Source organism: Pelodiscus sinensis, chromosome 5 (genome assembly GCF_052426305.1).
Source record: "Pelodiscus sinensis isolate ZL-2025 chromosome 5, ASM5242630v1, whole genome shotgun sequence".
NCBI classification, from domain to species: domain Eukaryota; kingdom Metazoa; phylum Chordata; order Testudines; family Trionychidae; genus Pelodiscus; species Pelodiscus sinensis.
The window spans coordinates 32,704,950-32,730,444 of NC_143056.1; the positions used below are offsets into that span (position 1 = coordinate 32,704,950).

The window sequence follows — 25,495 nt, forward strand, 5'->3', positions numbered from 1 at the left end:
CTTGTTGATTACTTTCTATAGCACAAAGAACTTGCTTGATTGAGAGTAAACAATCTATAAAGCCAATTGTACATTCTGTAAAGTGTGTTGTATGGGATATGTTATGCAGGAGGTAAGTCTAGATCATCACAATGGTCCCTCCTGAGTTTAAAATAAAACAAAACTTTAGTTTAGGTTTTGTTATAAACAAGATTTTACAAAACCTAAAAAAAAATCAAGAAACATCAGTGAAGACAAAACTTAGGGTTTATATGTAAATATTCCTCTAAAGGGTTCCTCAGTAGAGAACTGGGGGAATTCATCAATGCAGGCACATGAAACTGAGCAGGAAAAAGTCAAATTGACTACTGTCACTGCCCCAGTGGAGTAAAATGCAAAAAACAAGAAGTTAACATGAATGATTAAAAGTCAATGAGAATTTAAAATCTGCTTCCCATATAAAAGGTGTGAGGTGCATCATGTCAATATTAGGGATGTGAAAGCCTAACCAAACATACAGTTAACAGATGAGCCTAGGCTTATCAGTTAACCTTCATGCTTACAGTCTCCCTACATGCACCAACTCCCCCTCCCCCCACGTAAACATGTAAGGCTGCAAACTTCAGCAGTTGACACATTTACTTAAACACATTTTCACATCCCTAGTTAATACACATAGGGACATTTGCTTGTTTTACACCTGATTTTTCAGTTGAGAGTGTCCCTTTAATAGAAAGTGAGAATGAATGAGGTGAAAGATGTGACCATTTAATCTGTACTCTAGTGAAGTGTGTGTTAAGCCACCAATTCAAGCAATTGGGGTATTTAAAAGGATTATTAAAAGAGAGGGGACTTGTATGCCATGTGTGGGGGCACTCTGTCCCATATTTTCTCAGTCAAGAAGCTGCCTAATTAGGGTTTCATTATGAGTGGGGTATCCCATTTTCTCTGGGTGGCTGTGTAATCTTGGGAGTGGGATAATGTAGACTTTTTAGGGGAATAAAGTAGGGGCAAATGATAGCTCCAGGGGATTGAATCCCCCACCCCGATGGCTAAATTAGTTATTTCCCCCATGCCACCCTCATGGGTCACACTAGAGATTCATCCTGATCGCCAGAGACATTACTGCCATTTAGACTTACCTATTGTTGAAACCACAGTCCCCACAAAATAAAAGGCCCCGGTAAAATCCCATCGGGGTCTGATGTCATCGACCCGAATCCCGGCTACACTGGCTTCTTGGTATTCCCGGAGGAAATCTTGCAGCTCCGCCCGGCTCAGGTTGTGCCTCTGGCTGAAGTTCACGAACCTCTCCTCCCACTTCTCCTTGGCTTCCCTCTCGGTGGGCAGCTCGATGGCCGAGAACACGGCGGCCCCGCACAGCATGTACAGGATGATGAGCGCGGCCAGCAGCAGGAAGCGGGCGTTATCCTCATTCAGGTGACCCAGGCTGGAGCAGCAGCAGCCGCGCCACGCCATTCTCCGCCCCCGGGGACCAGGCCAAGGGGACCGCTGGAGCCCGGCAGTAAGTTTGCACCCGGCTGTAGCGGCCCCAAGCTCCCACAAGCGTAGCGGCGACCTGGGTTAAACACCCGGGGCCTCGGCTGCCAGCGGCCACGAGCAGAGCGATCCATGGCCGCCCCGCATCTCTGCCGGCGGATCCAGCCCGGCTCTCCAGGGCACTTGGACGGCTAGGACGTGCTGCGCTGCGTGGACCTTTATCGCCCCTTTCCCGCGGCTCTCGGAGCTGGGGCTCATCCTCGGGTGCTCGGGGCCATTTCTTAAGGCGCCCCCTGGGGTCTGCTGGCTCAGACAGTGACTTTCCGCCCTCGGGACGCTGGCGCGGGCAAACAGCCAGTCTGCGCGTCTGAAGTTTCGGGTCCTTCCTTCCTCCGCCCCACACGCCTCCACTTCAAGAAGGGAAACCAACTAGCACAACTTCAGCTTGCCACGGGGCCTGGAGGGGACCTATCTCCATGCGAAGTGGCTGCCTCTGAGGCGCTCAGGTGCGAACTCGTGAAAGACGCGGAGAGACCAGTCAGAGCCGTGCTGTACCTGAGCCTCCCCGGCATGTCTGCGCTTCAGAGCGGCCGCGGGAGCTCCCCGAGCGCGCAGCCACGCGGGAGTCCCCCTTCCGCTTCAACAGGCAGGGGAGAGATCGGAGCAGCCCCCTCCATGGTCACCGAACCGTGCCCGCAGCCTGTCTCCCGGCACAGTGCAGATCGCTGGGCCGACGGTGTGGAAAGAGCCCAGCCGAGCGGGCGGCACTCCGGGAGGGACTCGTGCAGAACCAAGGGGAGTGGAGCCTAGAATGATCAACTCGGTTCAGAGCCTCGAATCCTGGAGCTGGAGATCTGGGGCATCTCTCCCCCCATCTTGCCTAGGGAAAGTCCTCGCCGGCTTTCACTCCCCGGCAACGCCGGGTTCGTAAACTTGCTCAAATCAAACCCGACGCCCCGCGGCGGAAGCGGTAAAGCCCAGACAAGAGTCAGGCACCTGCTGGCTAACACGGCTCGGTAGTAACCGCTGAGCTAAAGCGGAGCGACGCCTCGCACCGACCACGCGGTGTCAAGGCAGAGCTCACCAGCCCGAGGGGCTAACATCCCGAGCCAGAGCGGATCCTGGGTCCGTGTCCTTCGAGCACCCCATTTACCTCCAGCTGCCGAGGTGCCTGTTGGGGGAGGGGGGTCAGCCCTGCAGTGGTGGTAGGGGTGCCAGAGCAGGGCGGTGCTGACAGCCCTTCAGCCCCGCCCTCTTTCCGGACGGCAGGTGGGGTCACTCCCCGCCCAGTCTGCTTCTCTGCCAGCTGCAGAGGACGAGGCTCGGACTGTCCCTCGGTCTCTTGCCGGTCGGCGGCCGCTGTTTTCTCCTCCGGGAGTCTCAGCTCCTTCCCTATGCCCGGGGACCAGAGCAAGCAGCGCCCCCCTTCTCGCGGCGCCCGCTGGGCAGCAGCCGGGTCAGCGTCTGGGGGAGCCTGCTGCTTCGCTTCGTCTCCGCCTCCGCCTTGGCGCCCTCCCGCTTTTCGCCAAGTGCAGCCGGGTGCAGCGATTCCTCCACCAGCCGCCGCCTCCCGCCACAGCGCACCCTAGGCGGCACACAGCGCTGCAACAGGCGGAGAGCAACTACTGCAGCTCCCGCGCTCCCCCGCCGCTGGGGGTCGTGCAGCGCTGGAGCGGGAAGGCCCCTAGGATGGAAGGAGGAAGGAGCAGGAACTGCCCCAGTCCACAAACGAGCTGTCCCTTGGCGCATGCTGTTTTCAGCGCACCGTGCTGAATGCTGCGTTTGGCCGGTGCAGCAGCTCGGCCAATGTTTGCGCGGCTCAGTCGGCGGTCAGGTCAGCGCTGCGCTGAGTGCGGTGGGGGAGGGAGGGGTGAAAACCTCTGTGCTTTGAGCGGTGTGCGTGGGGGCGCGTCCAGCCTCGGTTTCGGGAGCTGGACAGCCAAGCACAAGGGAGGGCCCTTCCCTAATAACAGGCTTTTTTACACCTGACGTCCAGAAAAGGCAAAAACAGCCTGTGGCTGCAAAGAGAACCGTAGAGGTTAGGTATTTCTGGCTTCTCCTGTAGTATCCGGGGGGGAATGGCCAGCTGTTAATGGCTAAATTGCGTGCAACACCTTTTAATGATTCTGGACCATCACCTCTTGTGCACAAATCTTGCCAAGGTTACAATTTGATCTTTTATAGTTCTCTTCTTCCCTCCTATTGTTTGTCACACTCATCTGTTGCATCTTGTCTTAAATTATATCATCCTGGAAATACTTTAGTTGGCACCAGTAGTACCAGGGAAGTCCACAGACTCCTCACCATGACTAATAATATCTAGCTGTTAAAGGTTTTTCATCATTAAGTTTCAAATGATAAAGTTATGCATGTGCTTAAGTGTTTACAAATCTCTTTGTAATTCTTTCAGGGCATATTATGTATTTGTACAGCAAATAACGAGTCATCTGAAGAAGTGGGCTGTGCCCATGAAAGTTCATGACACCATATACATGTTTTGTTAGTCTATAAAGTGCTACCAGACCATTTGTTGTTGTTTTTCTGTACAGACTAACTCGGCAACCCCTTGAAGCTTTAGAACCTCAGAGTTAGCTTTAGAACCTGAAGACTGGAGATTAAGTTGGAAAGGTTCTTAACTCTGGGAAAAGGTTGCTCTTTCAAAAGTTTACAGCTGAACATAGACTTCATGCTGCTTTGAAACTTTACTACACAGAAGAAAAAAATCCTGCTTTCCTTTTTTAATAGTTTATATTTATTATGGTACTGTGCTGTGTTTACTTGTTTTTATCTTGTCTATGTTGCTGCCTAATTGTTTTCTTCCAATTCCAAAGGAAGTATGCGATTGATTTGTCAGTTTATAACTCAGGGGTTCCTAATTCTTAGAGTCTAGTGTACAACTTGTTGCTCTTTTCTTAAAAAGTTGCTAAATCCTCCACTGTGTGAGATGCAGTTCTGAAGTTGCAAGAGGGTTTAAAGATGTAACACATTGAAAAGTCCTCTATCAGCATAGTTTTTGGAAAGATAATTATGAAGAAAAAGATGAAAACAATGAAGTACCAAGCAATATCTAGCAATTATAATAATGATAAATTGTGGTTGAAAATCATTTGGATACATACTAGACATTATTAATTAGGGGAAAGATGGCTTTTCATTGAAGGAATAATAACAGTCAGCATTTTATTAAAATGGCAGTTCAGTGATTTATTATTACAGTGCTTACATACTGTATTTTATTATGTATATTGCACTAACAGTGGTCTAGGAACTAGAGACCTATTAAAAACAAGATCCTAAATCTTTATATGATATAAATGTAAAGATATTTTTGCCTAGTAACAGAGAGGAAATTAATATTATAAAACTTGATAAAACTTTGTTTAATCAAAAACATCAGGTTTACTAACATATTTTAGTAATATTTTCAATTTTCTACTATTTTTCACTAGAGTTTAAAAATAATCTTTTACATACTTTTCCCATTGGCCAGTAAATTTAATTCCTACTACTATAGATGGTCTTTTAAAAATATTACCACAAAATTGCAAAATTCTTACCTTATGTGTCAAAGTTTGGGGGCTACTGGGATCTGGCGTGTTGAGCTGAGTCCCTGAAAGTACTTTTTTGCACTTATGAACTGCTCTAGTGAAAGGTACTAAAAAGTGCTCTTATGTTTTACATATGGAGAAACTGAGACACCGGAAACTAGGTGACTTGCCCAAAGTCATGCCCATGGCAGAATCTGACAAAGAACTCAGATCTTTAAAAATAAGGTAAATTCTGCTGCAGATTGTTACTTTATTATCCATTATTAGCCACAGACTAATGTATGGCAGGAAAAATTAGCAGTAGTGATGAAAAGAAAAGTTAGTGTTAATCTTCCTATAAATGGAAAATTAGATGCTGGTTGAGAGCTAGGCAGAGAGTACCAAGTGATTCGGGCAAGTCCATTCCAAGGGTCAGCATGCCTATACTGTAAATATGGACAATTTCCAAAAGGAAAGGACCATATTTCCCCACTAGCCTTTACTACATATGTGAGTCTAAAGCACAGACTGTGGGGCAGAATTCTCTCAGCACATCCAGAACTTTAGTGAGAAACACCAGCCTTCATTCAAGCCTCCATCCTCTCAGGAACCTGCTCTTGCTTGCTACCATCTTGCTAATTTAAGACATGATCCTGACATTTTTTTGCTAACATCATATAAAATGAGATTGTTACATAGCAGCTTCATGTCCACTACACAATCTAATTTATATAATATATTATATGCTATTATATGAGTGAGAAGAAGGTAAATTCTGTCAGGGAATGATTATTTTAAGATCTCCTTTTCTCTGACGTGCTTTTGTTTTATATAATACTTGTTTGATGACGGGATACTACTCTCTCAGCTCCCAGAAGTAACAGAATTGCACGTATTGATCACAAATTAGACATGCTGAGGTAATCACAGTTGATACACAGGGGACTGCAACTCTGATGTGTGAGAGAAAATCATATAATTACATCCTGAGAGAGGTGATGGACCAAAACCCAAGAGAAGAGTGCACTTAATGAGACCAGGAAGAGTCAGAGGGGCAGTTACCCTGGTAATAGTGAGATGGAACATTTAAATGTGGTTTCACCAAAAATGCCCAATGGGTTGATCAGAATAGTGTTTTGAACCTATCAGTATCTAATGTCCATGTATATAGCACGAGAGCTCAAGCCCTTTATGACTGAGCCATTAGTGACTGAGCCGTGTCTTGTCCACGCTTCATGCTAGAACATTGCTTCCCAAAGGTATGTTAATGGGATACACAGGGGATGTATAGGGAATAATTTTCTTCTCAGAGTCTAGTATGATCCTGTATTACTGCAAGATACAGTATTCCAGTCCCTTACTCTTTCACAGGGTATGGATTTAATATGATTGTTTCAAAGAGCCATGACAATGTAAATATAGATAATCAAAGAACAAAAAATCTACATTTAAATTTGGATCAAGTAAAAAATATCCTTACAACTCTTCCTGGCAAGTAAATTAATGGAAAGGTGGAGTAAACCTCTCATGGGGCAGGCAATTTGATGCAGGTCATTAACCTTCACAAAATGCTCATTCATAGTGTCACATAAATGCAAATTAATTGAGATTACATTACATCCTCAGAACAATGAAACAGTTAAGCATCATTGTGTTTATGTATTTTCATATTTATCACTAATCTTACAAATGAAGGTTGGGTTTTTTTTAGTAGAACTATAAATAGTTAAATTACTATGTTGGGGCTTTTTAGTGTTTGATTTAAAATATAGTTTTGTTTATACTGTGCCCTTTCTTTAAGGCGTGATGCAATGATTCAGTATCCTTTATATATTAACAATGATTATTTTTCCAACAAAAAAATTGTGCTGCCAAAATAATGTCATAATTAAGGCACAGTAAATAACCTGAAGCAATCTCACTGAGGATATTTTGCTAGTGTGTCTCTTTGACACACTGATGCTTTTTAATTAAGCCTCACATTTGGAAGAGTAAAGCTGGTGCACTTTGAATTAAAATGGGAAGTTTGGGTTTGATTCATGAAGGGAATTAAGCATTGCAACTCTGAGCATCATAAAGCCTAATTTTTAGGCACCAGAGAATATTTCGACTGAAGAGGTTAATTTTTGTCTTAGGCACATAGCACTGTAGAAAGCTGCACAAATTCACATGAAAAGCAGTAACTGGGGAATTAGTTTATGGAGACAGAAGGGAGACAGTAATTGTGAGACATTTGAAGTGGATAAATTGTAGCATACTAAAAGGGAAAACACGGGAGCTGAAAGAAGGTGTAATTGAAATGTGAGACATTTTATTTTAATTCCCAGTTCTTTATAACCTCATTAGTGCTGTTCTTGCTATGTTCCTGTCTTTAGCCTGCTGCAACTTTCATCCGGAGGAGCTACGTGGGCCAAATTCAGAGGGTATGAAGATGGTTGGTGCTACTCCTAAGGCCAGATTCTGATACTCTTACTCATAGTGAGTAGTACTCTACTCAACACATAGTTCTGAAATCAATGGGACTATTCATTGGGTAAAGTATTATTGTCCCCGAGTGATGGTAGCAGAATCTGGTCCTAAATTTGTATGATGTGGGCAGTGGAAAAAGGAGTCAGTTTACTATCTAAATTACACTTGTTTATTCACCTTGGAATTAGGCTCTTGATATCTAAAGTGAGAAAACCTGCATTTTTTTCTGCTGATTTTATTTGGATTTACTCTACATCATTTTTTCTGATTGTTTTGTTCATATTTAAAGTGTTTATCAGCAGAAGTATCAATATATGGAAGTTCTAAAGTTCCAAGAGTACAAAATACAATACTGTACTGTGGCACTGGAGGCACTGACTCAAAAAACACAGTAGCTATTTAATAACACCAGAAGACAATGAAAGTACTGTAATATGTCACATTTTTGTATTCAGTTTGAAACATTTGTTATAACTTTAGTGTCTTGCTTTTTGCCTTTTGTGCTGCTGGCTTCAAAGGAAAGGCTCTAGTCACTTTGTGGGGCTTTAGATGATGGTCTTCAGTAGGGCTTGGTAATTTCTGAACTAAAGAAAATGCATAGTTGTGCTGCCCCAAGAACCACCAAGGAAGAAAACTTGAGTCAGGAGAATCACACTGTCTCAGTCACTCCCCTGTTCTAGGGAGAAGGTAAAATGTACTGAATGTCATCTGCAGGTTATATAGATTAAGTACGCTTTACTGATTTGTAGCTCTGCAAAGCTTGGTTCCTTCCCTGCCACGTAGCACTGATCTAGCTTTTACAAAATTCAACTTCTTGTACTAAGTCATTAGAAAAAAAATCTACTCTTTCTTAGTAATCCAATAACAGGCATCATTGCAGAATGTATATCCATTAACATGCCTGTTATAGGATAGGCTGCTACACAAAACCCGGCTCCTGACCTGAGATAAAGGCAGGCTGCCTGCCTTAGTTTCCCCCTTCACATTTCCAAAAAGTCCACATAAGGAGAAGTCTTTGCACAAAAAGAAACCTAGGGTTGGGTTTCTCAACATAAAAGTAAAGTTCACAATGTCCAATTCAATTTACCATTTTTACCAGACCACACTGCTCAAGTTGGCTGGAGTCTTGTTCTCCCAGCATCTCAAATCTGTTCTGAAATCCTCATCTCTGCAGTCTACAGGAACTTCTTATCTCCACCACATCTTACCAGACCTTAGCTGTGTCTAGAGTGCAGGCTTCTTTCAGAAGAAGCTTTTTTCAGAAGAAATCTTCTGAAAAAAATTCTTCCAAAAGAAGGCGTCCACACTGCAAAAGTGCATCAAAAAAGTGATCTGCTTTTTCGAAAGAGCGTACAGACTGAACGGATGCTTTCACATTTAAGCTGTGATTGCTATGGACGGAATGGCCACCAGGGCACCTGTGCTTCTTCCTCCTTCCTCTTCTTCTGGAAGAACTCCCTCTTTCCCATCCACACACGCCTTTTTGCAAAAAGGCTTCTCTCAGAGAATGAGGATGACTAGTGCTGGAAAAAACCCTCTGTTGTTTCGATTGTTCTTGCGGAAGAATGCAGTTGCAGTGTGGACGTTCCTAAAGTTGCAGGAGGGATGGGACAGGAGTAGTAGCTGCGGAGCTCTGGCAGTGGCAGCCATGGTGCTCCAGCTTCGGCTGTGGTACAGCTCCAGCCCTGGCTGTGGAGTTCTGGTCCCAGCAGCAGCCAGGGAGCTCTATCCCCAGCTGTGGATGTCCAACCCAGTGGCAGACAGGGAGCTTTATCCTTGGCTGCAGCACTTCAACCCCAGCGGCAGCCATGGCCGGGCAGGCAGCAGCAGGTTAGGCTGGAGCCCTAGCCAGAGGCAGCAGGACAGCACAGGACATGTTGGGAAGGACCTCCCCTGGTCCAGCAAATCCCCTCGTTCGGGACCTGTCAGGTCCCCAAGGTGCCAGATGAGGGAGGTCCAACCTATATTACTAAGGTTAATGTCTCATATATTTTTTAGTAAAAGTTACAGACAGGATACAGGTGATAAACAATCAAGGAAGCCTCAACACGTAGGGCTGTAGTTGCAGAGGTCATGTAAAGTTATGGAATCAATGACTTCTGTGATCAACTTGTCGCCTTAATTATGATCTCTGTCATGCTGTCTGAATTGGTTCAGACCATGAGTGCCTACCTCAGGGCAGACTGTCAAAAATACAGCAGAAACCTCAACGCTGGTGATATGTTCTATTATTAGATTTTACCAAGCCAACAACAAATGTAAACTCCTGGATCACTATAACAAGACTTGCCACGAGACATAGACAGTCCTCTTAGACCAGTGGTCTCCAACCTTTTTAAGCACAAGATCACTTTTTGAATTTAAGTGGAATGTAAGATCTACCTCAGACCCAAACACCCTTGCCCCACTTCCTTTGTGCCCCTTCTCCAAGGCTCTGCCCCTGCTCACTCTGTCCTCCCTCCTCCATTCTCCCTACCTTTCACCAGGCAAGGGCAGAAGGTTGGGGCTCAGGCTCTGGTCTTGGGCTAAGGGATTTGGAGTGTGAGGGGCCTCTGAGCTGAGCCTGGGGCAGCAGTTGGGGTGCAGGAGGGGGTTCAGGGTAAGGCTCTGTAAGGGAGCTTGGGTACAAGGGGCTCAGGGCTGGGACAGGTTCTTGGGGTGCAGGAGGGGTTCCGGTGCTGTAAGGGAGTTGGGATCCAGGGGGCTCAGGGCTAGGGCAAAGCCTTGGGGTGCATGAGGGGGTTCATGACTGGGGCAGGGTTCAAGACAAACAAGGCTGTTTACAGGTCATTCAGTTGATCATGAAGCCATCAGGCATCCGGGGCATCAGTAACAGCTCTCATTAAGAATAGTGATAGAGATGTAGCCATGTTAGTCTAGTCTAGCTGAAACAAAAAACAGGACTATGTAGCACTTTAAAGACTAACAAGATGGTTTATTAGGTGATGAGCTTTCGTGGGCCAGACCCACTTCCTCAGATCAAATTGTGGAAGAAAATAGGCATGACCATATATGCCAAAGGGATACAATAAAAAATGTGTTCACTTTTTCTTCCACAATTTGATCTGAGGAAGTGGATCTGGCCCACGAAAGCTCATCACCTAATAAACCATCTTGTTAGTCTTTAAAGTGCTACATAGTCCTGGTTTTTGTTTCAGCTCTCATTAACACATTTAAAACTATAAACAGATGCACACTTCATATTTCTAACTTCACATGCAAGAATGATACATACATTAAAATAGGATATACAGACCCAGCAGATTGTAACATTAAAATTGATAGGTTACATGAGGCATATTGTCTAAAGCTTTTTCAAATTATGCACATTTATATGCATAAGCCAGTTTTCATAAAGTATTGGGAGGGAGGAGGGGTGGAACCCATCACAAACTGTTTTTAATTTTCCTCTTCCAGCATTCAAAGTGATGGGATGAGATTCTCCTTGTCTGCTGCCCTGACTTGGACTCCTGCCCTTTTCACTGCCCTCGGCCCTCCTGAGACCTGCCCCCCTCCACCAGCCCTTCTCTCCCCCCTGTGTCCACTCCTCCAGTAGCTCCACTCTGATCATGTGAGCTACCCTCCTCATCCCCTCTCCTAAAACCTTCCTCTACACACCTGCCCTGCCTCTCTCCTCTGGTGCTGATCCCTCCGCGGCAGGTGTCTGAACATAAGAACATAACATAAGAGGTGTACCGGTAGTTCGGAATAGGAAGCCTAGTCCGAACTACCTAGTTTGTGCCCCGTGTAGCCGCGCTGCACGGGGTTCGAACCAGCGGGGTTTTAAAAATGTCGGCTCCCCGCTTATGCAAATGAAGCCTGGGAAATTCAAATCCCGGGCTTCATTTGCAAGTGCGGTATGCCTACATTACCCCGCTAGTTCGAACTAGGAGGGTAGTGTAGACATACCCTTAGTAGTGGATTCACTAGCATTGTATTATCACGTCTTGTGCAGCTGCCAGTAGCACTCCAGGGCCTGGCAACTATGTCACAATGCCATCCAGGCCCGAATTGTCAAAGCCCTGCCACTGAGCCTGGGTAATGTCCATCAGGACTCCATCGTGCTGAGCATGGACAGTCTCCTCCGGCCTGACATCATCATCACCAACGAAGAGGCAAAGAAGATCATCATGGTGGACAAGTCCGTCCCGTTTGAGAATCAGACCGTGGCATTTTGAGTGGCAAGAATGAGGAAGATAGAGAAATACACCCCCCAGCAGACACCCTGAGAGCCAGGGGCTACACCTGTGGCATTAGGAAGAGGTACGCCCACCTCATAATGCAGCTGATGGTCTCAAATGCCATCCGATGGTCCTGTGACATTTACATGGAATACATCATGGGCCAGCACCAATACCAGGAAGAGTAACGGAGACTACTAGGGAGGGATGTGGGGGGCCAGCCACCACCCCTTTTCCCCACCACAGAGATCCACCCACCTTTCTGTCACCCACCAACCTTGCAGGTAACGTCTCTCAACTGCAAAACTTCACAAACATCAATGACACGTGGGACATTGAGACACTCTCTGCTCCTCCCCCCACATATTGAGTTACATACTATTGCCCATTGAGGGGGGCATGGCAAGAACACAACTAGAAGCACACAAGACTATGGGAGGGCTTTTTGGGTTCCCCCCCCTATTTTCCCCCCTCCATAAGGGCCAAGTTACCATTGCCCACCAAAGGGGGTATGGCCAGATCACACCCGGGGCACTTCCTCACCACCCCCAAAAGGCCATTTTCCCCTCAACAGGGGCGGCTCAAGAAGAAAAGAGGACAAGAATGCGGTGGAAGAGGATGCCAAGGGATATAGAAGACTTGGGAAAGCATTGGCTTCCCCCAACAAAAGACTAAATGTCACATGAGACTATGGGAGTTTTTTTGGGGGTGGTTCCCCCTTTTTCCCCTCACATGGACTGGGTTACCACCACCCACTGAGGGGGACATAGCCAGGACACATCCAGGGGCACACCACTCACCTTTCCCCCGGAAGGCTATGTTCATAGGCGGCAAGTTATATGGGTTCGTGGTGTCCATGCTCCAAGAATATTCAGAGCCGGGGGCCCTGCTCCACCTATATTTGGAGCTGGGTCTGTCCACCAGCTCTGCCTGGAGCGGGCCCTGGCCCCTACCTGTCGGCTGCCCCCGCCCCAGAGCATTCCACACCCCCCCCTCCCCGGCTCCAGAGCGCATGTGCGGCATACTGAAACGTCACGCAACAGCTGAGAGGGGAGACACCCGGGCGTGGCATGACATCACGGCCCGGGACTTTACAACCGCGCCACCCAGCTCCAGGGCCAGCAAGTGGTCTGGAGCCCTGGAAGCAGCTGGGGGCCAATCACAGACTCCAGAGCTGCTAACTGGAAGGAAGAAGGTAAGGTAAGGAGGGGTAGGGGAAAAATAGGGGAAAGGGGTGAGAGAGGAAGGGGCTTGTGCTGAAGAGAAAGGGCAGATCAGGAGAAGAAAGGGGAAGATACCAAGGGACAGGGTGGAGGAGAGACAAATGCCAGGTGTAGGGTTGCCAGGTGTCCGGTATTCACCTGGACAGTCTGATATTTTCGCTTCCTGTTTGGTAAAAAAATTCAGAGAATACCAGACACCTGAGATATTCGGTATCTTCTGATTTTTCCCCCGGCCAAGCGGTGAAAATGCTGGACACCTGGCAACCCTACAAACACTCAGAGCCCGGCTTCCCCCAGCCCTAGTCCCCCTTCCCAGTCCCCAACACCCCCAGCACCCAACCCCAGCTCCCATACTTACTTGGTTCCCCAAGGCTGCTGGCACAAAACAGCTGCTAGCCAAAAGACCAAGGAGAAGCTTCCCCTGGATCTTAGTGCTCAACCGCTCCCCTGTTCCTATCCCTGCACTCACTCTTAAAAGGGACATGCTGTTTTAATGCTGTTTAATTTTAATTTTTTTTTCTCAACAACTTTGGTTTCCCTTCCCCCCCCCCCCTTTTTTTTCTTTCAACAGAATTTTTTCCTGGTGTTTTTTTTTGGGGGGGGGGGGCGGGCGGGTGTTCAGTATTTTTGTTTCAACCATCTAGCAACCCTAGCCAGGCAGCCAAGTGGAGACTGAGGAAAAGGGCAGGAGGAGAAGTGTCAGTGGGAGGGGGGACAGGAGAGAGGAAGGGCATTGGGGACTAGAGGGGGGAGGGGGAGGTGCTGGGAGAAGAATTGAAAGAAGGGGTGGGCATGAGGAAGGCCGGGATGGAGCAAGTCATATGTGAGGGCACAGGGGCATGAGAGGAACAGGGGGAAGACTGTGGTAAGGGGGTGGGCATCAGGCAAAAAAAGGGCAAAGGGGGCAGGAGTAATGAGGGAAGGGGGAGGCACCAGGAGGGTGCAGCAGTAAGGGAAGGTGCAAGTGCAAGGAGATTAGTTCCCATAATAGAAGAACTAGAGGACACCAAATGAAATTAATGGGTATCAGGTTTAGAACTAGTAAAAGAAAGTTCTTCTTCACACAGCGTGTTGTCAACTTGTGGAACTCCTTGCCAGAGGAGGCTGTGAAGGCTAGGACTATAACAGAGTTTAAAGAGAAGTTAGATAATTTCATGGAGGTTAGGTCCATAAAAGTCTATTAGCCAGGGGATAGAAATGGTGTCCCTGGCCTCTATTTTAAGAGGCTGGAGAAGGATGGCAGGAGACAAATCGCTTGATCATTGTCTTGGGTGCACCCTCTCTGGGGCACCTGGTGCTGGCCACTGTCGGCAGACAGGCTACTGGGCTAGATGGACCTTTGGTCTGACCCAGTACGGCCATTCCTATGTTATGTTCTTATGTTCAGACACCTGCCGCGGAGGGATCAGCACCAGAGGAGAGAGGCAGGGCAGGTGTGTAGAGGAAGGTTTTAGGAGGGGATGAGGAGGGTAGCTCACATGATCAGAGTGGAGCTACTGGAGGAGTGGGCACAGGGGGGAGAGAAGGGCTGGTGGAGGGGGGCAGGTCTCAGGAGGGCCGAGGGCAGTGAAAAGGGCAGGAGTCCAAGTCAGGGCAGCAGATGAGGGTGAGGGGTTGGGGGGCAGCAGGCACCAGGGGAGCTGATGGAGCAAGGGGAGGAGACATGGCAGCAGAGGGAAAGGATAGAGGTTTATAAAATATTTATTAATAACTTGGGTGCCACAGTGGCACATCCAAAGAAGCCACATGAACTCAGTACTGGTGCAGAACACAAAATTCATTCTGCTCATGGGAGGAAACTCTTAGAGGGAACACTTCCCCCAGCCTCTCTGCCCCCGAGTTAATGTCACATACAGTGGATTAATGCAATTGCAGGATAGTTGCATGAGGGGGATTTGATGGGGGCCAAATTAATCCCTGTTGGTAGGAGAATGGTGGGAAAAGTCCTTAGAGAGGGGACTTTATTTCTGGTCATGTGTCTATGAGAGAAAACATTAAGAACATTCCCATTTCATCACAACAGGTAGAACAAAATATAATATAGTATATTTGATGCACAATGGAATCCACAATGGGTTTGTTCCATGCTTATGCTACTATGGTGTTTGTGTGGATAACCCAGGAAAAAAGGTTGCAAATATAAAAAAAAGTGTGAAATATATATTTCAATATATATTGAATATTCAGTATAATATATTGAAGTGGTCGAGTGCTGCTTCGGACTTTCCACTTTTACATTATTTAATAAAATATGTATCGGCTTACAGGGTGGGTGGGCAGGTGAGAGGGGCGGGACTAGACCCATTCTGGGCACCACCAAAAATTATACAAACCTGCCACCGCTGGCTACGTTCCCCCCAATAGGTGTGGCTCAAGAAGAAAAGAGAACAAGGATGCAGAAGAGGACACCAAGGGTCACAGAAGACTTGGGAAAGCACTGACCTATCCCCACCAAAAGTCTCTGGGACTCCTTAAACCACCCATCGAAGTGGGACGTGGCCGGGGCACCACCCACTTCACTCCCCTAGTGGTCATGAGCCCCATGACGGAGGGCACCAAAGAAATCATGAGGATCAGAGTGGGGGAAAGCACAGATTTCATCCCTCAAGTAATAATATATTTACTACCCCCAAAGTAACTGGGGACATAGGTCTAGGCCACACTGTGGGGTGTGCACTTACCCTAATAATATAGACCAGGGCTACTCAACATGCAGCCTGTTTGTTTGCAGCCAGTCGTGTGGTTTGGGTTTATGCAGGGCTTAACACACATCTCTCTGATGGGATCCTTTGAATGTGGCCTCCACTGGGAACACACTTCACAGCAGCCAGGCATCTCCCAAGCAGCATGAGCATTGAAGGAAGCAAGCAGACAGGCTGGCTGGAACAGATGTCGGCTTTTTTTGCCTTTAGGAAGGAGGGGTCAGGAGCGCCGGGGCATTGTGGGAAGTGCTTTGTATTCATGCCCATCAATGTGAAAGAAGCTATTTGCATATATATTTGCATGCATATGCAACCACACTTAAGTTGCAGCTTTTGGCATGTGCGGTGAGTAGCATTGTGGCCCCCAGGGCTTCCAAAGTTGAGTAGCCCTGATATAGACTGTAGTATTACCAACGGTTTGCCTACTCTCAAGGGAAGGCACCCTCAACTAAATATAGACTTTGTTACTAAAAACAACCACTCACCTGAATCTGGAGCAATGCAGGATACACTCCTTGGCTGCGTCTAGACTGGCAAGTTTTTCCGCAAAAGCAGCTGCTTTTGTGGAAAAACTTGCCAGCTGTCTACACTGGCTGCTTGAATTTCCGCAAGAACACTGATGATCTCATGTAAGATTGTCAGTGTTCTTGCGGAAATACTATGCTGCTCCCGTTTGGGCAAAAGCCCTCTTGTGCAAATGCTTTTGCGCAAGAGGACCAGTGTAGACAATGCAGTATTGTTTTGCGCAAAAAAGCCCCAATTGCAAAAATGGCGATTGGGGCTTTCTTGCACAAAACTGCGTCTATATTAGCATAGACACTTTTCCACAAAAAGTGCTTTTGCGGAAAAGCATCCGTGCCAATCTAGACGCTGTTTTCCGCAAATGCTTTTAACGGAAAAACTTTTCCATTAAAAGCATTTGCGGAAAATCATGCCAGTCTAGACATAGCCCTTATGTTCTGTTTGTATCTCAAAATTCATCTGCTGTAACTCCCCCCACCCCAATCCATCATCCACCAGAATCTGTACAGGCAGTCCCTGACTTACGTGGATCCGACTTACGTCGGATCCCTAGATACGAACGGGGTGAGGCAACTCCCGCACATGCGCAGCAGCATTCCCGGGGCTCGCTCACCTGGGTCCTAGGATCCTCCTCCTCCTCGGGCCGGCTCCGACTGGGGTCCCGCAGAGCTGCCGGGCAGAGGAAAAGTGCCTCCCCACGCCCGCTGCCCCCCCCCGCCCACCTGCCAGCAACAGGCTGCCCCCCCCCCCCCCTGAGCAACAGGCTGCCGAACAGACAAAAGCAGCCTCTCTGCCCCTCCTCCCCGGCTCCCGGAGCGCAGCAGCGTCCCCGGGGCTCGCTCACCTGGGTCCTAGGATCCTCCTCCTCCTCAGGCCGGCTCCAACTGGGGTCCCGCAGAGCTGCCGGGCAGAGGAAAAGTGCCTCCCCACGCCCGCTGCCCCCTCCCCTGAGCAACAGGCTGCCGAACAGACAAAAGCAGCCTCTCTGCCCCTCCTCCCCTCTATACATGCCGGGCTCCCGGAGCGCAGCAGCGTCCCCGGGACTCGCTCACCTGGGTCCTAGAATCCACCTCCTCCTCCTCTTCGGCCGGCTCCAACTGGCCTCTGCCTGCAGCAGCTGGCCACAGGGACAGGGATCCCGCAGAGCTGCCGGGCAGAGGAAAAGTGCCTCCCCACGCCCGCTGCCCCCCCCCCCCCGCGGCCTCGTATCCTGCACGCCTCCCCCCTCCCCTCCTGCCAGCAACAGGCTGCCCCCTCCCCTGAGCAACAGGCTGCCGAACAGCAGACAAAAGCAGCCTCTCCGCCCCTCCTCCCCCTATACATGCTGGGCTCCCTGGGCAAACAAAGACTCCACCAAAACAAACAAAGTGCTGGCCTCATTGTGTTAGCAAAAAAAGGACCCTCCTCCTAGAACCCTGGGTGGTGTGTGGAAATAAAGCTATTAGCTCAAAGCATGGTGCAGAGCTGTTTGGTATTTGATGAGTTACTCCTTTAGTCCTGAGTTTGTCACAGGGACAGAAATAGATGTGAAATCTTCTGAACAGGGGAACAGACAGCAAAACAAACATTAGAGGGGAGTTAACCTTTCCCTATGCTATCCAAAACTAAAAAAAATGTTTGGCTAGAGTTTCCCCTACAATATGTACCAGTTCCGACTTACATACAAATTCAACTTAAGAACAAACCTACAGTCCCTATCTTGTACGTAACCCGGGGACTGCCTGTATACGTATTTGTCAACCCACATATGGGGCATAACATATATTCACAGCAATGTGGGTCTCCTTTATGCGTGGGTCACTCCCACCGGGTACATGATGTAATGCAGCAAAAGGGCATGGAATAAGTGCACTGGGCTTGGGCAGCACGTTACTGACCTTGCTCGTTATGTACCCACCCTCCCCCAACCGAAACTTGTCCCCACATTCTCTATTCACTCCATAACTGTTAAACTTGTAATTCAAACTTGCTTTCAAACATTCGCTTAATACAATTTGTCAATCTATTTGAGCACCAGGAAACTGATGAAAGTCAGTGCCAGGTTCTCTGAGACTGAGAGTTGTGGCCAGAATTCAACCCTTACATTCCATAGTGCCAAGTGCCAATTGTCAACCACACAATACTTAGAGCTGTGCACAGCATTGATAAAAACAATACAGATCTAACTCACATTTGTCATCTCAGGTTTATCAACTGTTCTCTTCAAACAGCCCATCTTTTAAACCATACAAATCTTTTCTCCTAAGGTATGGGAATCCAGGGCAGCTAAGGAAATACCTGGAGAACATGTATTCAGCTTTCCAATTAATGACTGACACGAGCAGTGTTTCCAGACAAGGTATCCTTTTATTGTTGCAAGCTACAATCCCACATACAACAATAATCTCATACACAAATCCCTTACAAATTAAAGAGCACTGCCTTATGGTTTCAAGCGATGATAAAAGATGTGTCTAGTTTCCGATGGTCAGTCTTCCAACGATTGCTGACAGCAGTTCTTAGATTTTTTTTTGGTGTTACATACATAAATTCCTCTTACAATCAATACAGCAAAACACATTAATCTTTACTAATCCCCCCACCTATACACAACTTAACTATGACTATAGTTATAACTATAACTTTGTCTGGCATTTATTCTGGTGACTACACTGCATTCTCTCCTTTGTACTCTCTCGGAATATTTGTTCCTCTCCCTCTTCTGAACTGTCTATTTAACCTGTCAGCTATACCTGAAACAATGACCTTTAGTGTTTCAATCCTATATTTAGACACATCCTTATCCTACTTGTTTACCTTCTTTTGTTAACTGCCAGTGGTATTTTTAGACGTGTAACTATTATTTACCGCATTATGGCAATCTGCAGAGTCACTATTGCTTATTACCTTTTCCTTAAACTATTTCGGTTTTCCCGGCAGTTCTATATTTAGTGCTATGTGACCTGCAGCCTCCCATATAGTGGTAGAGTGACTCTTACTTATTCAAAATGGAAGCCAGGAATATAAAACTGAAATTTGGGGATTTCAAGTGTGTCCTGTTTGAGGACAGACTCTCTCTTTTCCTCAGTACTTGGGAGGTGATAAATACCATAAGACTGGGCTACTGAGTCCAATTCCATTTCATGTCATCATCCCTTTTTAGAGACCAGTCTCATAAGCCTGTGCTCCTTCAGGAAGTTTGGTCTCTTTTCACTATGGCTGTGTCTAGACTGCAGGGTTTTTTCGAAAAAAGTAGCCTTTTTTCAAAAAAACATCACCTGCGTCTAGACTACAGCTGCGTTTTCGAAATTAAATCGAAAGAACGCGGCTTTTCTTTCGATGGCGGTACTCCTCATTTCACGAGGAAGAACGCCTTTTTTCAAAAGTGCTCTTTCGAAAAAAGGCGTTCTTGATGCAAACAGGGCTTTTTCGAAAGAGAGCATCCAGACTGCCTGGGTGCTCTCTTTCGAAAAAGCAGTTTGCTTTTTCGAAAGTACTGCTTGCAGTCTAGACGCTCTTTTTCGAAAGAGGCTTGCAGTCTAGACGTAGCCCATGGGAGCAACCAAGGAAGTTACTCCGCAGTTTGTAGGCTAGGGTTTTTATTTTCACTATTGATCACCAAATTCTAGAGAGACTGAGACCCATATTAGGCCTTCATGCTCTTAATGGATGGGCCATGCAAAGTGCATGCAAGGGGTCCCCTTTGCTCAGCCTTGTCCATCTCTGATACTTATGACTGATGTTTCTCAAATATTATGGAGCTCTCACACAGATGGCACTCAATCCCCAGGGGTCTGATCAGAACACAAGGGGAATCTCTACATCAACATCCTCTTAAGTTCTGAGCAATTTGCAGCTTTAGGGGGCTTTCTTCCATATTCTGGGACTGTTAGTACAGACTCTCACTGAAAACACCACCGTAATATACAATCTAAACAGGGTGGCCCCTTGTTCCAGTCAGGTCTATTAAGAGGCACTCGGCTTTCACGAGTTTTGCCTCACAGAGGACATCAAAGCTGTAGCTGCACACTTAATTGGAGCCCAGAATTGGCTGATTTCTTCAGGAGGAGATTCTCCCTTAACCACAAATAGTTCCTCAAGAGCAGAGTATTAAGGCCCATCTTTCAGTCATGGGTCATTCCTTCAATTAACCTGTTTGCAGTAAAAGATAACTAAGAAATGTCACCCATTTTGTTCTTGGGCAAATCAGTCTAGGTTCAATAACTGCCAATTTCACGTTGGACTGAAGACCAGATCGAATGTTTGCATGCTTCCTTCATCTTGCAATCCTTCTAGTTCTGGCAAGTCATTCAGAAACTGAAACGAGACCATGGCAAATTACCCTGAACTGGCTAAGGCAATGCTGTTTGAGTTTTTTTTTTTTTTTTTTACTTCCTCTAGCTTTCAGTTCATCCTTTTCACCTCCTGTCTCTTTTCTCAGATTTGCTGTCACAACAGAACAGTTAAATACTGTATCTGAATCAGTGCAGCCTCATGTTTCAGGTTCGGAGTTGCTAGCTGAAGAAGAGTGTGTACTTTAGCAGGTCAGGAGATTCTCCTCAACAGTAGAAAGCAGTCATTGAGACCTACTTACCTGGTCAAATGGAAATGGTTTTCCATTTAGTCCACTCATAGTGGAATACAACCTTTGAGATCCCAGATATCCTTGCATATCTACTACATCTGAAATCATTTGAGTTACTTAAAAATTCATCTTGCAATGATCTTGACCAGCCACGCACCAGTCTAGGGTCAATCAGTATTCTTCAATCCCATGATTACTAGAGTTCTTAAAGCCACAACTCATCTCTTTCCAGTAATCATGGACTCAGTGCCCTCTTGGGACCTCAGTACTGTACTGGGATCCCTGATGGGCCCAGTGGTTGAACCTATGACCACTTGTTCATGGCCTCTCCTAAATCAAGAAAGCACTTGCTGTAGTGCCACTACACTGGCCAGGAGAGCATCAAACCTACAAGCACGGATGGTGGTGTCAAGCTATGACTGATGAGCATGGATACCAATCTCAGGGCACACTATGAAGAACCAGTGTACCAATCCCAGATTGGCTGGAAGAACTATATTTATATTTTACCAACCAAATATATCAAATGTAAACTCCTCAGGCACTACAACAACCTAACCATAGTCAATCTCTTGTCACCTAGGCAATCTTACCTTTGTGATAGATGGTATTTTACACCATCCATCACAGGAATCACAGGAATATTCAGGATAGCGTATGCGCTATCCCAAGAGTTACTGATGTGGGGAAAAAGTCTGACTATTGTGCGCCTGGCACGAATACATTTAAGTGGAATATGCATCTGCACACATCTCAAAGAACACGTAAGTAACCATTTGGGGATTTTGTTTTGGAGGTTGGCTATTTTGTTTTGTTTTTTGCAAGATTCCTTGTTCTTGTCTCAATGATTTGAAAAGAAAATCTGCTCCATTTACAAAACTGTTTTCCTGATTTCCATCTCTACAAACTCAACATGGAATAGTCACAGAAAGGTAGCTGTGTTAGTCTGCTACATGACTGCTTTTTTGTTTCAACATGGAATGTGAGTGAAACTGGATTCTTTCTAGCATAAGAAGTAAAGGTTAAGCATGTGCAATTTAGGCTACAATGCTGTTGATTCATGAATCAGACTAGACTCCAATTAATTCACTAAAAGATATGCTGGCTCTGCAGAGCTAATTGGAGTAAAACAATATTTTATGTTAAACTAGAACAATCTAGTCAAACTAAGCAGATGTGACTTGGAATATACAAGTGGCTTTTTAAAAAAATAGTAGTTTACTGGCTATAGCTACACATTACATATAAGGCCATATTTAAAGTCAGAAACTCACTTGGTTTTGTACTTTTAACTTTTCACAATTAAAATAGAAGCTGGATACTGATCAAAGTCCATTTTAATAACTTCTTTATCTATAAATCAATAGTTCAACTACTTATACAAATTACAGTTTGTTTCCATGTTAACCAGTTCTACCTTTTGGTATATAGCGAATGTAATTAACTCAGTGACAGTATTTAGTTAAGAACAGAAGATGGAAAACAATCATATGGCATAGTTATTACTGCAATATACACCATCTGTCACTTTGCATTTCCTTTTCGGATGTCATAAGCCATTACTACATAACGACCCTTCTGAAGTCATCTCTGTAGTTCTGAAAGCCCAATAGTGGAAGTGTCAAGTCACTGCATGCAGATAAAATTAACTTAGAGACAGACTGTGCTATTTTTTATTTCTTTCCCAACTGACTGCAGTAGAAATAAGAAATTACAAATTCAATAGGAATGTTTCAACTTCAACTTCAAATGCCATATTTTTGTCTGTTGTAGCTATGCCTGTGTATCAGGGCAAGAGGGTGGGGGGAAGAATTACTCTGTGCTATTTATGGACATGACGCATGGTACTTGCTCCTCAGTGCAAGGGGGCATCTGGAAGGCAGACTGTGAAACTCTGAATCATGATGTGTCTTTTACATTGTTCTAGGGGCAGCGCAACAAAATACATTGCCCTTTGCTCAGGGGTAGATGAGTTGCAGAACTCTCAGGATACATAGAAAATGTTTATTAGGAACATTAAATGTGGTTTAAGTGGTTAAATTCTAGGTCAAACCCATTGCTGGCAGCAGTTATCAGCAACAGACAGTCTTTATGGTATAGACATAATCTAAACCACCCTTGTTACAATTTAAGCCCATTGCTTCTTGTCCTATCATCCGAGGTTAAGGAGAATAATATTTTTCCCCCAACCTTGCGACAACCTTTTATGTAACTGAAAACTGTTATGTCACCTGCCCGTCTCCTCCTCCCCAGATTAAACAAACCCAGTTCTTTCAAACTTCTCTGATGGATCACGTTCTAGACCTTTAATGCAGTGTAGAGAGGAAGAATTACTTCTTGTGTCTTTCTTACAACACTATTAGTAACACATCTCAGAATGACATTGAGAATAATGAAAAAGAAACAAGACAATAGGAAGGGCAAGAAGGACAGGAATAACAGTTTATAGGGTTGTCCACTTGGTACTTGATTGATTTTCTGTTTAATTTTTGTTTGTTTTCATTAAGTGGATGTTTTTCCTGCATAATTTTATGTATTAAAACAGGGCTTGAACATGGGGGGGAGGGCTTATATAGAAACTTCTCTTTTGGATCTGCAGAAAAGGGAACATTACATTATTGCTATTAAAAGTAGCTTTAATTCCCCTGTTCACTCTGCAACTTTCTCCTCCAAAAGGGACCTCAATGTCTAAATGGCAGCACTGAAACAGCTATCCTGAAAGATTTGGTTGGCATCTGATGGAGCTTATTCAGGAAGAACTGCACTGTACTGTTGGGCTTCAGACTGGAGAACAGCTGTGTTGCATGTGGCCTCATAGCACTCAAATCCAGCTACTTGCTTTTATATAGGATTTGGACTTCGGAGAAGAAATGGGGAGGAAATGAATCCAACTCTGTTAAGCTCTCACAAGAGAGGACAATAATTATCAAAGAGGTGAAAGCAAAGGGCTGGTAACATGTTGATGAAAAATGTAACAAAATTTCCTTTTATTCATTTTCTAAGTTCAAATATACATACACATCTCTTACTATGATCAAGAGGGGCCCCAAAACAGTCCAAAAAGAATACGAACACATTTGAATATATTCTGGCTAAGAACAGTAGAAACCTCTGATCATAGCTTATATTGTCATTTTAATATGTTCCAAAATGCAATGGCTACTACACTAGGAATATATAAAATGGTATTTTAAAATTACAGTTTTAAATGTTTAGGAAGTCCATAAAGATCTATATGGCTACATATTCTCCCAGGATTCATCCTTCCTCTCCTCCCCCAAATAATACTTCAATGTTATTGACATATGACGTAAGACGTTAGTTACTCAGTGAAATGCCACATCTTAAAATCAGAAACAATTAGTTTCACAGCTATGGTAATAGGTTCAGTGTCAAATCCTGATATCCCACAGTAGGTTTGAAGCTTTTATGATGGAACCCACATGTTTCCATGTGTATCAGGTGCTTTGGTATAAGGAATATTCCAAATCCATGGGCGATCTGCAAAAAAAAAAAAAAAAAGAAGAAAAATCAATACATACAAAAAAAAAAATGCTTATGACAGACTTATATACCTTGACCACAGTGAAGTCAATGGCGAATTCCCATGGACTTTATTGTGGTTCATCCCAAATGGAAATTCAACGTAGTGATAGCATTTACTAAGCTACTACTAGCAGTGAGATACAAAGATACATTTTAAAAGGCTATTTTCCCCCACATGGGCTGTTCTTTTAAATATGGATATTATAACCTGACAATTATCCATTAACTATGATAGAAAGTACTTTTCATACAGGGTTTATAAACATTTTGCTATTTCAAAAAGTTTGCTTTAGTTCATTCAGTAGAAATCAGGTATTGCAACATAAGAAGATTATAGCATGGAAATATCAGTGTTTTTCACTGGGTCAGCTATGATTATATTTGGAAAAGAAGATACTGTTAAGTGATCTGAGAGCAGCCCTGCATAACATGAATGGCTGAGCTCATGTCTCAGCTCTGTTAACATTCAAACGTGCATGTCCATCAGTAAATCACAAAGCCCTGTGCTTCCTCTCTCCATTTCCGAAAATAGAGAAGCCAAACTTTCCAAAGCCTGCCCTTGCAGGAGGGAGGAAAGTGAATTGGACAGAAAGGATAGAGTGGGAGTGCTGGCTCTTCAATATCTTCATGTGCCAATTCTCCAAAATTCCTCAATAGGCTCTCAAAACAACAAGGGTTCCATAAAAGTTTAAGATGGAATGTGGGCACAAAAGTCAGGACATTTCCTCAATCTGTGACATACTCCCCCAGATTTTCTATCAGAACTGTGATTGGAGTTAATACTTCTTCAAGAAACACTGAATTCTCCTATAGCAATGGTCCCCAATCTTTTGGGGCTGCCAGGCCGGGCGGGGGCGCAAACGGGGAGGTACCAGAAGCAGCTATGCTGCCACTGACAAGTGTACCACAAAAAGTGGAGAAAGAAGGTCCAACAGAACAACTGTACCGAAGCAATGGACTTCCGTGGGTATTTTATGAGCAGTATATGTCTCAGGGTAAGTGCTGGCTTAAGCAGCCAAACTTACTGAATCTATTTCTCCTAGCTCTCTTCTAATGGAATGAGGCGGAAACAATTTGAGGGTCAATTTTCTTAGTTGTGAGCGTTGCAAATAAGAAACTATTCTATAGCACAGGCTGTCTCAGTTTCCACTGTGTAAAACAGAACTTGTAATTCTTACCTATGATACAGAGGGATTAAGATGATTAATTTTTTTAATGTTCTTAAGGCACACAACGTGGAAAGTGATAACTAACTGTATGCATGTATAAATACTACATGCAT

The 25,495-nt window shown here is 45.3% G+C and overlaps 2 protein-coding genes across 6 annotated transcripts in view; both read right to left on the minus strand.

Moving 5' to 3' along the window:
• KCNK13 (potassium two pore domain channel subfamily K member 13) overlaps window positions 1-3,493 on the minus strand; it is a 111,756-nt gene extending 108,263 nt beyond the window's left edge. Inside the window, exon 1 of the mRNA XM_006122345.5 lies at window positions 1,122-3,493. Coding sequence (XP_006122407.1) covers window positions 1,122-1,458 — 337 coding nt within the window. The 5' untranslated portion in view covers window positions 1,459-3,493. The remainder of the gene's footprint in view (window positions 1-1,121) is intronic.
• Window positions 3,494-23,626: 20,133 nt separating this feature from the next.
• TDP1 (tyrosyl-DNA phosphodiesterase 1) overlaps window positions 23,627-25,495 on the minus strand; it is a 117,176-nt gene continuing 115,307 nt past the window's right edge. For all 5 annotated transcript variants that reach the window (XM_006122341.3, XM_075926727.2, XM_075926728.2 and 2 more), the window contains one exon: window positions 23,627-24,168. In XM_006122341.3, the coding sequence (XP_006122403.3) occupies window positions 24,095-24,168 (74 nt within the window). In that variant the 3' untranslated portion in view covers window positions 23,627-24,094. The remainder of the gene's footprint in view (window positions 24,169-25,495) is intronic.